The sequence below is a fragment of the Ranitomeya imitator genome, chromosome 1, assembly GCF_032444005.1.
Source record: "Ranitomeya imitator isolate aRanImi1 chromosome 1, aRanImi1.pri, whole genome shotgun sequence".
Taxonomy (NCBI): domain Eukaryota; kingdom Metazoa; phylum Chordata; class Amphibia; order Anura; family Dendrobatidae; genus Ranitomeya; species Ranitomeya imitator.
The window spans coordinates 514,833,195-514,856,057 of NC_091282.1; the positions used below are offsets into that span (position 1 = coordinate 514,833,195).

Below are 22,863 nucleotides of genomic sequence, written 5' to 3' on the forward strand. Positions count from 1 at the left end.
GTGAGGTGACCTGGCCGCTGCCACTAAGCAGCCAACAGAGCTGTGCTGCTCCATAGCTGAGAATTCCCAGCCACCACTGACACAGGGAACAGCTAATCGGGAGGGTTGCTGGGCATTGCACCCCCCAGATCAGACATTGATGACCTATACTAAGGATAGGACATCAGTGTTAAAGTACCGGACAATGCTTCTAAGTAAGCAGTGAAAAGTAATACATACTGTGACATATTGAATGCTTATCTCCAAAGATATTTGGAACAGAGTATAATCCTTAAACCATTTTTTTAATTAATTACTTTATGTGAATTCAGCAAATTTTTGGTCAGTCATTTCGCCGGTTTGCGGAGGGATCGAAGAGCGGGGGAAAAAAATACTCACCCCATGTTATCATGTCCTGCCACAACAGCCCTCTCCCCTTCTCCTCGCACAGCTCTCTCTGACCTCATCTTTTTTTTCAGCATCAGAAATCTGTAGTACAAATGAAATATGCCAGGAGAGTAGAATAGTAGAATGCAATGTCATCCGTACGTTGTTGGTAATTACCTGTAAGGAGCAGTTTAGCGGATGCTGTGTGGAAACTCTGACAGCATATTGATGTTGCCAGTCTGGGCATATTGATAAACAGTGCGCCTGTTCACGCTAGAGATTGGGAATGTGAAACCAGAAGCTGATCTTCCATGAACTACATTGTCACACCCTAACAGAATATTAATCTATGACCTACCCTTTCTGCAGTTAAACAAGCAGTCCAGTCTAGTATCTCAAGTTTGTGGTCACTCTGTGTTACTACACACTTGTGAATCCTCCATGCACCTTTGTATTGGTAGGTTCTGGCCGGGCGTATGCACATTACATACCTGACCACTGTTCCTGGAGCAAATACTATCAAATCCTTGCAGCACAGAGTGCATGCCCTGAAAACATTCACAAGTCCGCAATCATGCAGAGTGACTGCAGACCTGTCATTCTAGACTAGACAACCCCTTAATGTTCTGTTCCAAGTTTGAGAGCATTATCAATAAGTGTTCTGTTGATCTGATTGTACAGAAGATAGAATTTCTATGAAAGGCCACAGCAGAATCCAAGACAAAACTGCAATCCATACAGAAGCAATTCTCCACCACATTGTCTACAGCTGAATGGGCTGATCTCAAAATCAAAACTGAGAAACTATTGGAGGAATACAGCAAAACTAATGAAAGTAACAAATGCAACAACTTTCTACAGGACTCTGATGACTGCCAATTAACAAGGGTCTGCAAATGACAAGACTTACAGCACTTATGGTCGTTATATTTCCAGAATGGTCGAAGGTTGGGGTTCCACGAGCTCTGGCAACAGACACTCCAACACAACATGCCATCTCCATTTTTTCCCCAGAAACAGACAATGACAAGGATGAAGAAGAAACCAAAAGAATGAGGCGGCACTTGCCATAGATCCGACCACTCAGGGCATTTGAACATGCATCTATAATAATAATCTATATTTTTATATAGCGCTAACATATTCCGCAGCGCTTTACAGTTTGCACACATTATCATCGCTGTCCCCGATGGGGCTCACAATCTAAATTCCCTATCAGTATGTCTTTGGAATGTAGGAGGAAACCCACACAAACACGGGGAGAACATACAGACTCCTTGGAGATGTTGTCCTTGGTGGGATTTGAACCCAGGACTCCAGCGCTGCAGTGCTAACCACTGAGCCACTGTGTATCTAGTTATCAACATTTCTTCTAAAATACTCTCACCAGCCCAGCATGAACTAGTTAGTACTAAAAGGGCTATTTTTTGTTCTATTGGACCATTAAATTAATTTACTCTTGAACAAGAACTTCAGCCATTCTTTCATAATTTAGTGATAGTTGGGAGGTACTCTATATGCAGGGCTCCATACTAGATTCCATAGACATGGGTTCCCTAGGGCTTTGAACAAAAAGCTTCTTTAAATCCTCCAGAACATATCAAATGGGGCAGAGACCCATAGTGTTTTGGTCTCTCAAGATGTACAGATATTGAAATCACTTTATCACCAATCTATGGAAGAATATATGTTTAAAGGTTTTGAGGACATGTAAATATCTAACCCTTAAGCCAGTTGACTAATGTGGAGCAATAAGATAATGAATACAGCTTATTATATGTCTGTGATAAGACAGCAGTTTGCTGAAAGAACAAACTACCAATTTGTTATCTGTTATCTCCGAGATTAAGTGTTCTTGACAAGCATCTTGATCCTTCCTTCAAAAACAAGATCCAATAACACCTGTCGTTTACATTTTTCCTAAAACCCATAGAAATCTGTAGATTCCGTTATCACTTTCAGCTGTCTACTTAGAGAAAATTTTAACACCTTTGATAATAAAACAAAACAAAACTGTTCTTGCTTGACATGACCAAGTTCTTTAAACTCATCCCCACTCTAGAAACTGTAGGCCTCAAATGTCTTACCATTACGTTGGATGTCAATAGTTTATCCACCATTAAATATGAGAAAAGGCTATTAGTTAAATCACTCTTCCTATTCCTCACATCGCTCCCAAATACAGCAATAATATTGCCTCCACCTACATGTACTTGAGTTCTACAAGAGAACTATTTTCTATTTACCGATGTTTTCTACATCCAAAGGAAGGGTAAAATTATGGACTCTACCATAGCTCCTGCTGTTTTTCGGATCATTTTGAAAATGATTCTATGTACACAAATAATCTTTTTGCTGTACATACCATTGCTTAACATAATTATATCAATGATAATTTTGCACCCTAACAAAGCGGACATTCCTTTTCAATCCACATGTAGATACTATCAGTATCAGCTTCTTAGACAAGATAATGCACAAGGTCCCAGAAGAAAAATGACCACTGACAACCCACAATCAAAAGTGGATTATTGCTGTATAGTAGTTCTTACACTAAAGCTAAAAAAAACTCCCTACCATGCTCATACTTCATACGGTTATGACAGATAGTGAGTAACCAAGGTATGTAATCTCAAAGGCTTGTTAAGGTTTCTCAGAGAATCTTTAACAGAGGCTATCCTGATAGCCTATTATAGAGGCAGAGGTCTGCAGCCTTGTTACATAGACTTCTCACTCAAGAAAATAGCAGACGACTTCAAATGTTTAAAGAAGCACTGCCAGTATTTTTTTTCTATTAAATGTGTGTATGTACATGTAATGTAGTGTGTGTGTGTTAATATAATTACCCATCACTGTTCTCTCTGGGTTCCAGCACCATTCTTGGTCCTCTTCTCAGTGACGTCACTGCTCTCCAAACTCTCTGGTTAAAAGCTGCTCTCTGCATGACCCTGAAGTGGCTTTTACAATGCAAGTCTCTGGAGCATTAGAACAAGCCTCCATAGGCTAGTAAGAGACATTTCACACATAGAGTGATCAGGCTAGTCACAATTGTTGTGACATGACTGAGAAGCAGAAAAGAGCAATGCTGGACACCTGAGAGAGCTACAGTAGGTGAGTATATTGACACACTAACACTACATCACATGCACATATACATTCATTTAGTGAATAAAAAACTTAGTGAAAGTTCTTCTTTAATAGTAGTATCCACCTAATATGGATCTTCCACGACCCTTCAAGGTCTTAGAATTTCATTCCTTGGTACAAACAGAAGTAGAATCCATGAGACCATCCATGAGACGTACCATGCCTCACATGTGAAAAATGTGTCTATGATTTAAGGGATATTTTCATGCTCATGTAATTGTATATTCATGCTCAGGCAAGGTCCACCAAACAAGAGGGTTTTTTTGTCCACGTGTAAGTCTTTATATGCGGTTTACTGTATTCTTTGTCTGTGTGGTCTCATGGACATTGGGGAGAGAACTTAGCAGCATATGAGAGACTGCATTTCTAGACACAAATCTACCATACTTTGTAAATTCATTGAAGGCCCCATTCTCTTCTATTTTATTACGTCACCATCACCATATTACTTTGCTCAAATTTCAGGTATTGGAACAGGTCCTTAGAGGGGTGGCAACTAGAGATGAGTGAATTGATTCAAAACTTCTGAAAATTCACCTCAAGTATAGCAAATTATTTGAATTTACCAGAATCTGAATGTCTATACCTCTGCATCTGAACGTCTTCTGCCTTCTCAGGTTTTTCGATAGCTTCCTCTATCTGCTATCTTTCTTCCGCGCTGCCAGGTCTTCCATTCACTAAAGCCCTACATGATGGGCATTGTACCTGATTTGATGATGTGGGGCCTAGTAAACTGAAGACCTAACTTGAAGCATGATTAAAGAAGCACTCATGCGAATATTTGTTTTTCCATTACATGTGTAAATATGTGCATGTAGATTAATGCGAGTATAGTAATATGTCCATCTACCGTCACCTTCTCTGATATCCAGTGCCGTTCCGTTCCTCTTTTCAGTGATGTCTCCGCTCTTCAGACACTTTATGTAAGAGTGTATACATAGATGTCAGTCACTGATTGTAAAATCCCAGAAAGAGCAGAGGTTTGGATAATTAATACCCAGGTTATACTGAATCTTTTCTCTAAAGACTATACATCTACAGTATCTCCTCAGCTCCGCTGCTTCATAACATGGTACCTGCAGACTGGAGGCATTTTCATGGTGACAGGTTCTCTTTAAGTTAGAAGAGACAGAGAGTAGAGGAGTTAAGGATAAAATAAAATATTTTTTTTAACCCCCTTCCAGCCAAATCAATTTGCATGAAGTTTACTCAATGCAAATCAATTTTCCCACTTGAATTGAGCGAATCTGCTCAAATCGAAATTCACTGAATTCCAGTGTGAACAAACAAGGAGCTCCAGCTATTGGTTTTATGAACTGAATCATTGAACCCTAGAAGACTCAATCTGACATTAGAAAATAAAGCACCATTCTTACACTGTATCTGTCTCCTACATATACAGGTATACAGGTATCATGCACGCCTTCTCCCACTTTACTCTCACCTCACCTGCAGGGATGCCACATTGACTCATTCTGGACAGCTTATCAAAAAATCAGATGATATTTTTTTACGCACACATTGGAAAACCACAATAAATCATTATGATTATAAGTGATCCATGTCTACAGCCCATAATTCTGCTACAAAGACATCAGCTGCATTCACTGTAAACTGTAAAATGATGATAATTGCAGGCAAAATAATCTGTGTACGTTTCTTCAGTTTCTAAAAAATCACGGACGCCTTACATTTTGTTTTTTACAGGCTGGATAAAAAAAATGTCTTATTTTTACAGACTGTCCTGGAATTCCTGGACTGTTTGCAACCCAGCTCATCTTCTCCTGCTTAGTGGGAGATCTTCGTGGTAGGTTATCAAAGACACGTTCTTCTATTTTCCACGATTCCGTGTTGTGTTCTGCGCTCTTTTCCTCTCCTGTGAGTGCACTAAGAGTTAATCAGCTCTGCACAGTGCATGTGACCCCTTTGGGTGCCGCCTCCATCAGGTCCAATGCTGTGCGCTGCCTGCACTTCTCTGATAGCAGCAGTGTGCTGTCAGCCTCTCTACCGAGCATCCACTGCACCGCTCCGACCAGGTAACCAGCACCAGCTCACTGGTAACACTGCATCCTCCAATCCTGGTCTGCTGGAGCTCTCTAGTGTACAGAAGGGTTATTGACATTATAGCTCTGATTTTTGCCTTGAAATATTCATCTACGTGCTCAGCTATACTAGATGTCATCCTGATGCAGAAAAGTGGAAGTCTACCAGCTTTTGTAGTGTTAACTATTAACCTTCTGCTGGTTTAAGAAATGCTCCATCCTTCCTCCCCCTCCCTTTTCTCCCCTTCTTTTGATACTTTTGTGTTTTATTATTCACATTTTTTTATTGTATGTCACTGGGTATATTATTTTCCACCGTTATATGTTTGTTTTATACTTTTGTTTTTATTTGCATCATTGTGCTTTATGCTTTTATATGTTTTTATTATACGTCACTTTGTAAATTATTTGCTTTGGTTATACTTTTGTGTTTTCTGCTTTTATAAGTTTTTATGCTATCTTAATTTGTGCCGTTTAATTGTTTACTTGTTTATTTGTATGCAATATGATCACGGAGCTGTAATACCACAACTTGTTCTTACCTATTTATTCTCATGTATGCATACTTACGCTTCTTCTGTGTTTATTTTGATTTAAGGCCGTGGTGAACCGAAACGTCTTGGCAAGTGTGGTGCCTCTGAACATGACATGGTGACACATCAATCAATTTCAGCATAGCGCCAAAACCTTCAGGCATGATGTAACTTTTTCCTGTGTACAATTCTTTACATGCTTTATAGGCGGAAAACAGTTTTTGCTGGGGAAAAAAAGCATATTGTTGTGAAAATGGCTTTTACGACGGAGAATTTTTGTGTAGGTAGCACACGTGATCCTTCTATATGTCATCTGCTGGGATTTTTCTCATGGTGAGGACAAGTTTCCACTGCTGGAGATCTAATCCGTGCGATGTGATGAACTCTGAAGAGCTGTCCTTTTTTCCTATAGACAGTGGGATTTGCTTTGCTCATGTTTGTTGCAGCCACAGAAGCGTCCAGTGAGAGAGCAGCCCAGAACTTTTATGTAGAGAATGAGGCTACAACTGGAATCCTGTGCGCTCTGCTGCTGATCACACATCTGAAGGCACACATCTCCTCTGTCTCCCAGGACTTGGGTGGTGACTGTACAGCTGCAGCTGCTAATTCTCCCCCTTCTTGGCATCATCTGCCAGTTATGAGGAGATTGAGTTGGTGGTGCTTAGTGCTGAGCAGGGTCTGCCTGCTGATCCCCTGTGCTCTGGTTCTAGCCAGAGTACCAGGTTCTTCCTCGCATCCTCAGCCCTGCCAAATCCTCAAGAGAATTGGGCACACAGTGCGGATTGGGGCTGTTCAGCTTCAGCCCTGGAGGACACGAGGAATTACAGTGCAATACTCACGCACTTGGCCCGAGAATGACACCGGGCTCCAGAAAATAGTTCCAGGTCGTGATCAAGATGCTGATGAGACTGATGGAATGGGGCGGCCGAACCGGATGAGGGAAGGAGACAAGCATGAACTGGGGGCTGCCACTTTGGAAAGAAAGTCCAGTCATGGTCCAAGGAGTTCTATTGGCTTCAGAGGTGGAGATGAGCTGCTGTTTCCCAGGGATGCACTACTTTTGGCAGTGGATAACCTTAATAGGGTCTCAGGCCTTTTACCATATAACTTATCCTTAGAAGTGGTGATGGCTATAGAAGCAGGGCTGGGTGACCTACCTATATTACCAATGTCATCCTCCAGTTCTTCTTGGAGTAGTGATCCAGTGTCCTTCCTTCAGAGTGTCTGCCATACAGTAGTGGTCCAGGGAGTCACTGCTATTATTGCATTTCCCCAGAATAAAGGAGAAATTTTGGAATTGGAGTTTATCTCATCAATACTTCAGATACCTGTCGTTAGTATTGTGAAAAGTGAGTTTACACGCAAAACTGAGGTAAGGAATCAAGTTTAAATAACTGTAAGATAAAGTTTACTAATGGGTGCATTACTAGTCACACCACAAGGGTGTTCTAAGTAAACTCAATTGTTGTTTGTGCTGTAAAAACTGGAGGTCTTAAGCACCATGGATCCTGTAATGTAGCAGATGTGGCGTGCCAGTACCAGAATTGAGCCCAGTAACCAGGGCAGTTGTGTCTTAGCAGCTCTAAGTATTTGGGCTGTCAGTACTAGGATCACTCTCCGTCACTTGTCTGTTGTGGGCTATTGTGTATCAGCATAAGAGATAGCTCTCAGTATTTGGGCTGTCAGTACAAGGATCTCTCTCCGTCACGGGGCTGTTGTGTGTCTTCATCACAGATAGCTCTCAGTATTTGGGCTGTCAGTACTAGGATCACTCTCTGACACTGGGCTGTTGTGTGTCAGCACTACAGACAGCTCTTAGTATTTGGGCTGTCAGTACTAGAATCGCTCTCCGACACTTGTCTGTTGTGGGCTATTGTGTATCAGCATAAGAGATAGATCTCAGTATTTGGGCTGCCAGTACAAGGATCTCTCTCCGTCAAGGGGCTGTTGTGTGTCTTCATCACAGATAGCTCTCAGTATTTGGGCTGTCAGTACTAGGATCACTCTCTGACACTGGGCTGTTGTGTGTCAGCACTACAGACAGCTCTTAGTATTCGGGCTGTCAGTACTAGGTGATCGCTCTCCGACACTGGGCTGTTGTGTGTCAGCACTACAGACAGCTCTTAGTATTTGGGCTGTCAGTACTAGGTGATCGCTCTCCGACACTGGGCTGTTGTGTGTCAGCATCACAGATAGCTCTTAGTATTTGGGCTGTCAGTACTAGGATCGCTCTCTGTCACTGGGCTGTTATGTATCAGCATCACAGATAGCTCTCAGTATTTGGGCTATCAGTACTAGCATTGCTCTCTAACACTGGGCTGTTGTGTGTCAGCATCACAGATAGCTCTCAGTATTTGGGCTGTCAGTACTAGGATCACTCTCTGACACTGGGCTGTTGTATGTCAGCACTACAGACAGCTCTTAGTATTTGGGCTGTCAGTACTAGGATCGCTCTCTGTCACTGGGCTGTTATGTATCAGCATCACAGATAGCTCTCAGTATTTGGGCTATCAGTACTAGGATTGCTCTCCAACACTGGGCTGTTGTGTGTCAGCATCACAGATAGCTCTCAGTACGTAGGGGGTTATGTGTCAACATCATGAATACTTCCCAATAAGTGAGCAGTGTGTCAACTCCCTGTAATGTAGCTGGAATCTATCAGCACTACATGTAGTGCCCAGTAACCAGAATTTGGTGTGTCAGCCATACCATTCTTAAACAGACATGACCCAGGTTAGAACAGAGTAGCCCAGGCAACCCCTGGTAATATGTGCTGATGCACATGTAAATATTGCTGAAGATATGTGAGGTGTAATCACAGAAGCAAAAATATGTATTTGGCTTAATGATAGACACACCCAGTAAATAAATATAATAAAATGCGTAATTCCCAGCCTAACATGGGAGAATTACTTGACTTTTATTATTTTATCATATAGTATGTATTGTGCTGAGCTAATCAAGACAAAGTATTAATATCAAATTAATCTTCTCATTCCCTCAAATCTACATCCCAGTTTTCACAAACCTCTACTTCTGCAGCTTCTATTGAGCTTGGTAAATGTGGATTCTTCACTGAACTCTTGGCACTTAAAAATTTGTGTGTGTTTGTCAGTGTGTTCATATGTATATGTTTATGTATGTGTCTGTGTGTATGTATGAGTATATGTGTGTGCATATGTGTGTGTTTGGGTGTCTTTTTGTTTGTATGTATGTGTTTGTGTGTGTATGTATGTCTATGTGTGCGTATGTGTATGTATGTGTGTGAGTGTGTATATATGTATATGTGTGTGTGTGTATGTGTGTGTTTGTGTGTGTATGTATGTGTGTATGCATGTTTGTTTGTCTTTGTGTATGTGTGGTTTTGTGTGTATGTGTGTGTTTTTGTATATGTGTGTATGTATGTATATGTATGTGTGTATGTATGTGTATGTGTGTGCATATGTGTCCGTCTGTGTATGTATGTATGTGTGTGTTTGTATGTGTATGTGTGTGTGTATGCATATGTGTGTGTTTGTGTGTGTATTTGTGTATGTATGTGTATGTGTTTGTTTGTGTGTATTTGTGTGTGTGTGTATGTATGTGTTTTTGTATACAGTACAGACCAAAAGTTTGGACACATCTTCTCATTTAAAAATGTTTCTGTATTTTCATGACTATGAAAATTGTACATTCAGACTGAATGCATCAAAACTATGAATTAACACATGTGGAATTATATACTTAACAAAAAGTGCGAAACAACTGAAATTATGTCTTATATTCTAGGTTCTTCAAAGTAGCCACCTTTTGCTTTGATGACTGCTTTGCACACTCTTGGCATTCTTTTGATGAGCTTCAAGAGGTAGTCACCGGGAATGGTCTTCCAACAATCTTGAAGGAGTTCCCAGAGATACTTAGCACTTGTTGGCCCTTTTACCTTCACTCTGCGGTCCAGGTCACCCCAAACCATCTCGATTGGGTTCAGGTCTGGTGACTGTGGAGGCCAGGTCATCTGGTTTAGCACCACATCACTCTCCTTCTTGGTCAAATAGACCTTAAACAGCCTGGAGGTGTGTTTGGGGTCATTGTCCTGTTGAAAAGTAAATGATGGTCCAACTAAATGCAAACCGGATGGAATTGCATGCCGCTGCCAGATGCTGTGGTAGCCATGCTGGTTCAGTATGCTGTTGTGAATTCTGCTTTTGGGTTCCCTCCAGTGGTTGTAGGTGGTAATGCAGTTGTCCCTGAGTTGCAGTCCTGGTCAGGTGTTTCTGCTGATTGCAGTCCTGACTGGGGTATTTAGGTGTGCAGGATTCATTAGTCCTTGCCAGTTGTCCATGGTTCTGGGAGGTTTTGGATCTTTGTCTGGTTCCTCCTGCCTTGCTGCCAATTCAGCAAAGATAAGTGTCTGGTTTTTGTTTCTGTGGCACACATGCTGTGTGCTTAATAATTCTGTCCTATTCATTTGTTTTCTCTTGTCCAGCTTAGACTGCGTCAGTGTTTTCTCAGTCTTGTTGGATTCTCTGGAGTTGCAGATATACGCTCCACATCTTTAGTTAGATGGTGGATTTTTTTGTATTTTCTGCTGTGGATATTTTTGGAAGGATTTTAATACTGACCGCTTAGTATTCTGTCCTATCCTTTCCTATTTTAGCTAGAGTGGCCTCTTTTGCTAAATCCTGTTTCCTGCCTGCGTGTGTCTTTACCTCTACTACTCACAGTCAATATTTGTGGGGGGCTGCCTATCCTTTGGGGTTCTGCTCTGAGGCAAGGTAGAATTCCTATTTCCATCTATAGGGGTAGTTAGTCCTCCGGCTGTGTCAAGGTGTCTAAGATTTGTTAGGCACACCCCACGGCTACTTCTAGTTGCGGTGTTAAGTATAGTTTTCACCTACTCCAGAGAAAGTTCCATGCGGCTCCAAGGTCACCGGATCATAACAGTATGCCTTCAATTTTGAATACATCCCCAACAGTGACATCAGCAAAGCACCCTCACACATCACACATATTCCTCCATGCTTCACGGTGGGAACCAGGCATGTAGAGTCCATCCGTTCATCTTTTCTGAGTCGCACAAAGACACTGTGGTTGGAACCAAATATCTCTAATTTGGACTCACCAAAGCACAGATTTCCAGTGGTCTAATGTCCATTTCTTGTGTTCTTTAGCCCAAACAAGTCTCTTCTGCTTGTTGCCTGTACTTAGCAGTGGTTTCCAACAGCTATTTTACCATGAAGGCTTGCTGCACAAAGTCTCCTCTTAACAGTTATTGTAGAGATGTGTCTGCTGCAAGAACTCTGTGTGGCATTGACCTGGTCTCTAATCTGAGCTGCTGTTAACCTGCGATTTCTGAGGCTGGTGACTCGGATAAACTTATCTTCAAAAGCAGAGGTGACTCTTGGTCTTCCTTTCCTGGGGCGGTCCTCATGTGAGCCAGTTTTTTTGTAGTGCTTTGCCACTGCACTTGGGGACACTTTCAAAGTTTTCCCAATTTTAAGGACCCCCTGACCTTCATGTCTTAGGGTATGTTTCCACATGCAGGAAACGCTGCGTGTCTGACGCTGCATAGAGCCGCAGCGTCAGACACGCAGCGTCCAGATGTTACAGCATAGTGGAGGGGATTTAATGAAATCCCGTCTCCACTATGCGTGGTAACACGCACGCGGCGGCCCTGCGACTCCGGACATGCTGCGCGTCTTTTCAGATCGCAGCATGTCCGTATATCTTGCGGCGACGCTGCGTCGCCGCAAGATATAGCACAGGGCCCTATGGTGGGGAGCGATGATCCCGGATGTGTGCTATGAACACATCCGGCATCATCGCGTCCCAGAAAGGGGGCGGGGCTTACCGCAGAGCGGGTTTGCCGCTCCGACGATACCGCCGGCCATCCTGATCGTGGACACGCAGCCTTAAAGTAATAATGACCACTCGTTTTTCTTTACTTAGCTGCTTTTTTCTTGCCATAATACAAATTCTACCAGTCTATTAAGTAGGACTATCAGCTGTGTATCCACCAGACTTCTGCACAACACAACTGATGGTCCCAACCCCATTTATAAGGCAAGAAATCCCACTTATTAAACCAGACAGGGCACACCTGTGAAGTGAAAACCATTCCTTGTGACTACCTCTTGAAGCTCATCAAGAGAATGCCAAGAGTGTGCAAAGCAGTCATCAAAGCAAAAGGTGGCTACTTTGAAGAACCTAGAATATAAGACATCATTTCAGTTGTTTCGCACTTTCTTGTTAAGTATATAATTCCACATGTGTTAATTGATAGTTTTGATGTCTTCAGTGTGAATGTACAATTTTCAAAGTCATGAAAATACAGAAAAATCTTTAAATGAGAAGGTGTGTCCAAACTTTTGGTCGGTACTGTATGTGTGTATGTATGTGTATATGTGTATGTGTGTGCATGTTTGTGCATCTGTGTATGTATGTATGTGTGTGTATGTATGTGTATGTTTTTGTGTGTGTGTGTTCTTGTGTCTTTGTGTGTGTATATGTGTATGTGTGCCTTTGTGTGTGCATATGTGTATTTGTGTATGTGTGTTTGTATGAATGTGTGCATATATGTGTGTGTGTGAACCTATTGCACTTAAAGATGAGTGCCTGTGTGTGTAGTATGTCTGTGCGTGTGCATGTATGTGTTAACTTATGGCACTAAAATATGTATCTGTTGCTTGTGTTGTGTGCATTTGTGTGCTAACTCATGGTACAGTACTTAATTATGTGTTTGTGTGTTGTGTGTGTGTATATGGTGTGTGTATATGTGTATATGGTGTGTGTGTGTGTGTGTGTGTGTGTGTGTGTGTGTGTGTGTGTGTGTGGTGTAGATTTTACATCTTTCTGAGTATTGTGCTATATTCAGCACCATGGATAGATTTATGTATTTTACATACTATGAAGTGTCTGCTCTTCCAGGTGAATAGAGGATACTAAGCAATAAACTGTTACGCTTCCTTATTTTCCCAGATTTATTCTATACACATCCTCCTTTTACATTTAGTGTGTGTATTACGTGCCCTGTGAGACATTATTTTTTTAACCAGATATCTCAATTATATTTCAAAGTTTTATTTTTTTAATTGCTGAATTTGGCTACATTTTGAATGCTAGAATTTTTTTTTTAATCACAACTCAAAGGGTATATATATATATATATATATATATATATATATATATAATTGTCTTTACGTTAATAGATATATTTCGCATTATTGCATATTTAGATTGATTTCATAGATTAGATTAGTCTAGTTCTTTAAATATTAAATGTTCCCAAACATCTCATAGCATTTGCTTGCAATTCGTGAGGTATTATAGAGGAAAGTTTATGAAGAGTCCCTGATAAATCAGGCTTTTTCCCAGCACTTGTCCAGAAGGGTTTTATACGATGCTAGAGGAATTGATTTCATCTGGCTGGTGATGGCTAATTAAGTTTTATCTACAGCGTGTGCTTTCATTCTTCTCAACAAACCAGATGCATGATGCTTAAGGAAAGTGGTTAGAAAACAGGTGCCAATAGTGTAAAGTAGGAAATGCATTGTGCGTCCCATCACTCCAATGTAATGGACTCTCATAAAACCCACAAGTGTGTACAACCATTCAACCCCCTGTCATAGGAATTATGATGCAGTATTATTTCATTCCCATTAATGAGAGCAGATGTATTAATTTCACTGAGCATCAGAGAATCATTAGCTGTTTGTTTGATGGTAATTATATATTGAACAATATTTATGCAGTGTGAGGGTCATTTATTCCAGATCCTCTCAAATTAGAATATAGAGATGTTGTAATAGAGTTTTTCTAGTGAATGTTTTGGGACACACTACAAAGATTAAAGAGTAACTACCATTTCATTTTTTTGTATATAACAGATTTCTTTTTTTCAGACCTTAAACTGATTATTCATTCTCAAAATGTTCATTTCAAGGGTAAAATCTGTCTTTAGTGAATACAGATTTCCCCATTACTGAGATAGGAGATGCAGTTGGTGCTCATAACATTCTATGAAACTAGTAGTAGTATGTTTGTTTGCCTCTAGCTCCTTCCTTCTCCAAAGAATTTTTATGAGCAGTAACCTTCATCCCCTATCTCAGTAATGGGAAAATCTGTCTTCACGGAATACAGATTTTACCCATGAATTGGAAATGAAAGATCAGTCCAGGAGGAGAATGAAACAGATTTGCACAAAGTGGCTTATTTTCATGTGTATTATGGATTTATGAAATAGTAAGATAAGATGACAGGTACTACTTAAGGACTAAATAGGGGGAGGGGCAACATTTTTTATATAAATTACATCACTGTGTGAGGGACTAAGATGTCTGATGGGTTTTAGCATTATAAGTTTAAAATGATGCACATGACCCCTAAATTGCAATCTTACTAACTGGGTGGGTTAAACTCTTCAAAGTCCAGAACACGTGAAAATGGAGACATGCATAAAACACTTGTTTGTCAATAATTTCTACAATATATTGCACATCCTGGCCCTATATAAATGGAGCCAAAAGGTCACATGAAACATTAAGTGAAAAAGGTTATTTACAAATGAGCCTGCACTATGTGTCATGTTCCTGCCCTTCAGAATCAATGTCAAACTGGAGTAAAGCAACAACCTATCAAATATGTTGATGGTCTCCAAATTGCTGCACCATAAACAGCCGTCAAAAGTTTAAAAACTCTCTATGCTGCTCGCTGCCTGCTGTCCAGTCCTCAAAACTGGTTCTTCTTTCTCCCATTGACTCCAGCCATCGGACATCACTGTGCGCCACAGCGATCTCCAAATCCTTGTTGTGGCTAGGAGTTGTGGCCTAGAATTAATACAGTGAAGAGCGAAAGGGTAACAATGTTTTGAACTTTTGACTTTCCGGCTCCAAATTTCCCAATCCACTACTGCTTTGATTATGCGACTGTCATAATTTTATAAACAATTATCGTGGCTATCTCATACATAAATTTGACTTGCAACTATTTAGCATATGATTAGTTATGTAGATTCTTGTCATGGCACTGTATTGTCAAAGTTTTGCTCCTGGTGTTGGAAAAAATGTTTTCTTCATGGATACTACAAAATACAACCTGTTCTCACATTCCTAAGTAGCTCAGTGGATTATTAGGTTGATTTCCAAGTGAAATTGGTTTGAATTGAGGATCAGCCATGAAGACAATTTCCCAAGAAAAGAGAAACAGCATCATCCAGCTCATCGATAGGGGTTTCTCAGCTGAAAAAGTTGCCAAACTGCATCATGTGAGCGCCATGACAGTTGGAAGAATACGAAATGAAGTCCATCCATTCAGAAATAAAATGGTGGACTTCCAGGTAAAATATCGGAGTCAAAAATTCATCTCATCCTAAAGTCTATCAGTTCTGGCGCGACAAACACGACAGTGGAGGTGACTCATATGCTTCATAATAGTGACATCACAGACATCTATTCAAGCACCATGCTACGCACATTACAAAAGTCTGGAGTGGTGACTCCCAAGAAGGTGAATTAGCCTTAACTTCAATATTGTCATACGAAGTGTTGGTTCAAGTTTGCAAACAAGTGCGAAAAGTGGACATCTAAAGATTTGAAACAGGTGATTTGGAGAAATGACACTAAAGAGAATAGACTAGGCTCTGATAGGTGCAAATGGGTTTGAAAGAAACAAGGGAAAGGGGGATAACAGATTGAGAGATTGAAGGAAATGTCAAGTTTGGTAGAGGAAGCATGATGATATGGCATTGGATACTTGACCAGAATTGATGGTGGTCTCAATGCTGAGCTATATGTGAGTATCCAACAAGATGAGTTGCTTTGTAAACCTAAGTACAATGGGTTTTGAAAAGAATGACATAGTCTTCCATCAGGACAACAATATGAAGCATATATATCGAGATTGGCAAAGAAAATAGGTTTTGTAATTGCCTCCACATTCCCCAGATCTCAACCCAATCAAACACTTGTGGGTAGAAGAAAAAATTGTATATATATATCCAAACGAGTCGACCAATATACACCAACTTTGGGAACGTGTAGAAGAGAATTGAGATCAAATTTGAATCTGACTGACAGCATGCCCAGAAGGATTCAGACAGTGTTGAAAGCCAAAGGTGGATTTGAAAAATACTAACAGAATAATACAAATTAAAATTTAGATCTTTAGAAGGAAACCAATAACAATGCAGTGATAAGAATCTGCATAACTAATCATATGCTAAATAGTTGCAAGTCAAACTTAAGTGTGAGATAGCCAAGAGGATTGTCTATAAAATGATGGCAGTCTCAAGTTCAAAGAAGTGGATAATGAGATATGGAGCCTGAAAGTGAAAAGTTCAAAACATTGTTACCCTTCGCACTTCATCGTAATTCAAAGATGCGTCAGCCTGAAGAATAGGAAAGGACGGTGGCCAATGTTGCTCTTTGCCCACTGTCCAATCCTCAGGGCCTTTTCATTCTGCCATTTTAGCCCATCCTGCTTACTTGTGGCTTGGACCCCCAGCCATGACCAGACCTGACAGGTCATTACATAGCGCAAGTCCAAGATGTCACGACCTCCAGGCCCTGGCTATGGCTGAGAGTCCTGAATTAAAGTTAGCAGGCAGATAGAAGTGGCGCACCACTGCAAAAAGAAGAGGTCAGTTTGCGAATCAGACAGTGGGCAACAAGCAAAAGACAGATGGGCATTGAGGTGAGTACAAGATTGTTATTTTGCTTTTTACACTTTATGAGTATTATGCTCTCGAGTCTGTAGTGACCCCATATCATAATAAGGGACAGTAATATATTATGACTATTTCCTGGGAAAATCAGTGCAATCTGGTGAATTTGTCTAAAAATGCATAATAACTTAAATTAATAAGGGGCATTAATTTATTCTGAAAAATTTATTTGACAGTCAATGCAATTTAGCAAATTTATCTGCAAGTGTGTTCATCTCTAGTGATGAGCGAGTGTACTCGCTGCTTGGGTTTTCCTGAGCACGCTTGGGTGATCTCCGAGCGTTTGTTAGTGCTCGGAGATTAAGTTTTCATCTCCTCAGCTAAATGATTTACAGCTATTAGCCAGCTTGATTACTTGTAAGGATTCCCTAGCAACCAGGCAACCCCCACATGTACTCAACCTGGCTAATAGCTGTAAATCATTCCGCTGCCACGATGAAAACTTAATCTCCGAGCACTAAAAAATACTCGGAGATCACCCGAGCGTGCTGAGGAAAACCCGAGCAACGAGTACACTCGCTCGTCACTATTCATCTCCAATGGTTTATATATTATTTTAAATGAATTACCAAACTGAGTATCATCATACAATAGGTTTGACTTGTTTGTAATTGTCAGCATTAAAGTCATACCTGTGCTGTTATCCTGCTCTTTTTACAGGTTTTATTCATCATGATAAAACAATGTCTTTTTGCAACTAGATGAGTAAAAAACTGAATTCAATGTTCTTCAGCAGCTAAGTATGGGAAAAGACATGACTGACCAAAAGGCAGCTTAATCCTGTATTCTAATGACTTGGGTTGCCATTTTATGAAGATGCATAGATAAAATTGATTGCATGCATAATTGCTTAACCTGTTATCGACATGGCCAATTTCCATTTTTGCATTTTCTCTTTTATCTGCCAGCAGCTGTGAGCAGTGGTGAAAAGATTACTGCCGGTCAGGCGTCAGCTGATGAGTACTACTCTCATACTCTCACCAGCCTGGTCTCACTGATAGTAGCGAAAGCAGGCAATGCTGATGAGAGTATTCACCAGCTGGTGCTTGTGCATTGTAATTAAGATGTCAGTGTGATATATAATTAGTACAGTGGATGTGTAGTTTTCTGCACTTGGATTTAGCTAATAAATAAATAATTAAAATAAGAGCGATCTCTTCCCATTTTTTTCTAATACCCAGCTGAGGGAAAGCAGACAGCTGGGGACTGTTGTTACTATTCTGGGAAGCCTCTCAGTATATTAATATCACAGCAGTCTGTGTGACCTTTACTGGTTTTGAAAAAGGCTAATCCCCCAAAACATGACATGGAATCCCCCTATTTTTCATGACCAGTGGGCTTACCCAGTAAGTGCGTTCCATACACCTGCAGTCAACTTATGCTGTAAGTGCGCTCCATACACCTGCAGAAAAACTTTTGTCGCAGATGTATGGTGGATGTTGCTAAAGGGTTAATTGTGGGTTAAAACAACAATTTGATAACTGGAATGCTTTTTAAAAGGGTCGTTCCATGAAGGATATTTATCATTTTTCCAGTAAATGGGTAATGAATAGTGTTGAGCATTCCGATACCGCAAATATCAGGTATTGGCCGATACTTGCGGTATCGGAATTCCGATACCGAGATCCGATACTTTTGTGGTATCGGGTATCGGTATCGGTTCCATAGGGATGTGTAAAATAAAGAATTAAAATAAAAAATATTGATATATTCACCTCTCCGGCGGCCCCTGGACATCACGCTGGTAACCGGCAGGCTTCTTTGTTTAAAATGAGCGCCTTTAGGACCTGTGAATGACGTCGCGGCTTCTGATTGGTCGCGTGCCGCTCATGTGACCGCCACGCGACCAATCAGAAGCCGCGACGTCATTCTCATTCAGTAAACTCCTAATTCTAGGAATTAAGGACCTGCGAATGACGTCGCGGCTTCTGATTGGTCGCGTGGCGGTCACATGAGCGGCACGCGACCAATCAGAAGCCGCGACGTCATTTGCAGGTCCTAAAGGCGCTCATTTTAAACAAAGAAGCCTGCCGGTTACCAGCGTGATGTCCAGGGGCCGCCGGAGAGGTGAATATATCAATATTTTTTATTTTAATTCTTTATTTTACACATCCCTATGGATCCCAGGGCCTGAAGGAGAGTTTCCTCTCCTTCAGACCCTGGGAACCATCAGAATACCTTCCGATACTTGGTGTCCCATTGACATGTATTGGTATCGGATATCGGTATCGGCGATATCCGATATTTTTTGGGTATCGGCCGATACTATCCGATACCGATACTTTCAAGTATCGGACGGTATCGCTCAACACTAGTAATGAATGTCTGCTCTGACCCAAGAGATAGGACACCTAGCAATCACTACAAATACCCATCTGTTCCTTCTTGACACTTTTTTCAAGCACCAAAAAAATTGACTGGAGCAGAAGCGTGCATGACTGACCACCATTGCATTCATATGCACACTCAATGTTGTGTCATTTAACAGGCTGTGTTTTTGTTTCAACACATTCAATACTTTATCAACAGGAGATTATCAGTACAGGAGAGCACTAGGCAGTCTCATTCATGAGTAAATCCAGTCCTGTTGAGCCAGACTCCAATTTTTTCTATTTTCCTTAGTGTGAGGCCAGGCCGAGGCCTGTGTTTGAGCCCCAGGTGGATGAGCATAGAGCAACTGGATGAGCTGGAATCAAGTTTCTTTAAAAATTAAACAGTGGTTTCTCATTTTTACAACAAAACCATTCATTTTAGGGACCACATCACAATTGAAGTGACTTTGAGAGGCCTATATGACAGAAAATGCCCCAAAGTGACACCATTCTAAAAAACTGCACCCTTCAAGGTACTCAAAACCACATCTAAGAAGTTTATTAACCCTGCAGGTGCTTTACAGGAAATAATGGAATTTGGAAGGAAAAAATAAACATTTAATGATTTTTCAGAAACATTTTAATTTGGACCCTTTTTTTTACTTTCATGAGTAACAGGAAAAAGTGGACCATACAATTTATTGTGCAATTTCTCCTGAGCATGCTGATAACCCATATGTGGGGGAAAACCTGTTTTGGCACATGGCATGGCTCAGAATGGATGGAGTGCCATTTGACTTTTTAATGTAAAATTTGCTGGAATAATTAGTGGACGCCATGTCACACTTGGAGAGCCCCTAATGTGCTTAAACAAAGGATACCCCCTCAAATGACACAATTTTGGAAACTGGATCCCTCAAAGAACGTATCTAGATGTGTATTGAGCACCTTGAACTCCTCCGATGCTTTACAGAAGTTTATAACAAAAACAAAATTATCACATTTTTTCCCAAAATTGTATTTCTAGCTACGAACTTTGAATTTTCATAAGTGTAACAGGAGAAATTGCACAATACAATTTGTTGTGTAATTTCTCCTGAGCATGCCGATATCTGGGGGAAAACCAACCACTATTTGGGGGCACGGCAGGGCTCAGAAGGGAAGGAGCATCATATAACTTTTGAAAAATTTGCTGGAATAGTTAGTAGATGCAATCTCGCGTTTGAAAAGCCCCAGATGAGCCTTAACATTGGAGACTTCCCACAAATGACCCCATTTTGTAAACTAGACACCACAGGAAACCCCCAAGGGATCCATTCTCTATAATGAGGCATCAGAGTTAATCTGGACTCTGTCTGGTGTCTGTTCAGCATTGTCCTTCTTTTTAGAAGTGCACAAAACTGTGGTCATCCGCGCTTTTAGGCTCTCCTAAAAGACAGACACTGAAGGATCACAGGTCTTATGGCATCCACAGCAACTCCATATGTCTCATTATAGGGAATCTTTTTCTTGGGCTTCTGCCTAATTCACGTATTTCAAAGATTTACATGGAAATCCCAATGTAAGCGCTCAGCGCAGAGTGAAGGATAAATGTGAGCAGAGCCTTACTGCAATCTTTGGGAGGCAGAATGAACAAATCAGGTTAAGAATTGGTTTTATTTCTTTTTTATGCCATCCTCATGGGATATAAGTGACTAGATGACTTTATATTTCAGGTTGGTATGATTGACAGCAGCCAAACATAAAAGCCCGATGTAAATCTGGTATTGCTGTACACAGTAAAAGACTGACAATATGACTATTTTCTAGATGTCTCACCATTACTAACTGCTTGGTTTCATGTCACCTGAAAACTGAAAGGTGACTTCAACCCCACAAATATTACCCTCATTGGCCACCACAACAGGGCAAGTGGGAAGAGCTGGGAAAAACGCCAGAATTGGCACATCTAATTAATGTGCCTTTTCTTGGGAGGCAACAGGCTGCTATTTTTAGACTGGGGAGACCAATATCTAAGACCATTCTGAGAATACCAGCCACCAGCTGTCTGCTTTAGCAAGGCTGGTTGTCAATAATGGGGGGGGGGACAATCCTGTTTTTTATTATTTATTTAAATAATTTTAAGACATGGCATGGGGAACCCTCTAGCCTGCAGCTGTCAGTTTTGCCATGCGGGTTATCAAAGATAGAAAGACCTCAAATCATTTTCTTTATTTATTTATTATAGTGCAGGTGCCCACTGATGAATACTCGCATCAGCAGCTCCTGCTCTCACTATTATTAGTGGAATCAGGCCTAGGCTGATGGGAGTGGTACTTTCTCATCAGCTGACGCCTCTATGACCTGAGTTAAACTTTTTACCGCCAGTTAGAGCTGCTGGATCATGTTGCCATCTGACAGCGTGGGAACCGCAGCCCACTGACCGGCGGTAATGATCTTACTGCTGATCAAAGGCAGTGTTTTCCTCACTGTCAAGCAGGTGAAAGTGTGGCAAATAAGGGATGTTTGGGCATCCCATTCATATGGATGGGGTCTGGGTTCAGGTACTTTTCTGGTACTAGAATCTTTAACATTTCTGTTCAGCAGACCCCGCCAGACCCAAACATGCAGGGTTTTGCTCATCACTAATTTTAATCACACACAGGTCTACACTGAGATCAAGAGTGCCGACAGTGGCCATTTAATATTACACTGGTAATGCCCCTGTTTATTTAAAATAAGCTCTAGAGCCAGATTCTTATGCAGATCAGTGTTCGGCCCATAGTTCTGAGCAGCTCATTTACTTTTCGGTTTGCAGATATCAATGTATAATTTTATTCAGCTTCTTATAACCTACATGTCCGTATAGACAGCATAGAAGGGTAGATGCTACTGACAGATTCCCTTTAAATTTGTAATGCTAAGCATATAGTTGGCAGTGCAATGAGATAACCTACATTAATAGAAAGGATGCACTTTAGAAGTGCATGTGATATCTCAAGTAGTGATGAGCAGATCCGTGGATCTTCGGGTCTGTCGGGGTTGGCTGAACTTTAAAAAAAACTTTGTTTCAGGTACTAGAAGGGTGGGTGGTCAGAGGTCGCATCACAGATGTCATCCCTCATTAAACCATCCAGATAATCATGGGTCAAGGGTTTAATGTATTATCGGCGGAAAGGTGAGTATAACTTTGCTTTTTTATTTTTGTTGAATAAATGGGTAAGAGAGGGATCAGAGAGTTTTTATTTCAAATAAAGGACTTTACTATGTTTGATTACGGGGTTAGTAATGGGGGTATCTGATAGACGCTTCTTCATTACTGATGCATGGGCTTCATTTCAGCGAACATATTACAGCTGACATCAACCCAAAACTATTACCCCACTTGCCACCGCACCAGGAGAAATGGGAAGAACGAGTTCAAGTGCCATAATTTTCTCATCTAATGGAGGTTAGCTCATCTCTAGGCTCACGGAACATTTACCCCCCCACTAATCATATATCGCTTTTTTTGCACGATATACAAATCTGTAGAAATGTATGTGCCACTTAAATCTCAATTTGATTTGAGCATACAGTAGGGGGAAAAAGTATTTAGTCAGTCACCAATTGTGCAAGTTTGTCCACTTAAAAAGATGAGAGAGGCCTGAAAATGGTATCATAGGTAGACTACAACTATGCGAGTCAAAATGAGAAAACAAATCCAGAAAATCATCTTGTCTGATTTGGCAAGATTTATTTTGCAAATTATGGTGGAAAATAAGCATTTGGTAATTAATAAAAGT

General features: G+C 40.8%; 1 protein-coding gene across 1 annotated transcript in view; it reads left to right on the forward strand.

Annotated features, from left to right (window-relative positions):
- Nucleotides 1-5,490: 5,490 nt before the first annotated feature.
- The window catches only part of GRIN3A (glutamate ionotropic receptor NMDA type subunit 3A), a 930,574-nt gene continuing 913,201 nt past the window's right edge, over nt 5,491-22,863 (forward strand). The window contains exons 1-2 of the mRNA XM_069766589.1: nt 5,491-5,549; nt 6,154-7,460. Of these exons, the coding sequence (XP_069622690.1) occupies nt 6,522-7,460 (939 nt within the window). The 5' untranslated portion in view covers nt 5,491-5,549; nt 6,154-6,521. The remainder of the gene's footprint in view (nt 5,550-6,153; nt 7,461-22,863) is intronic.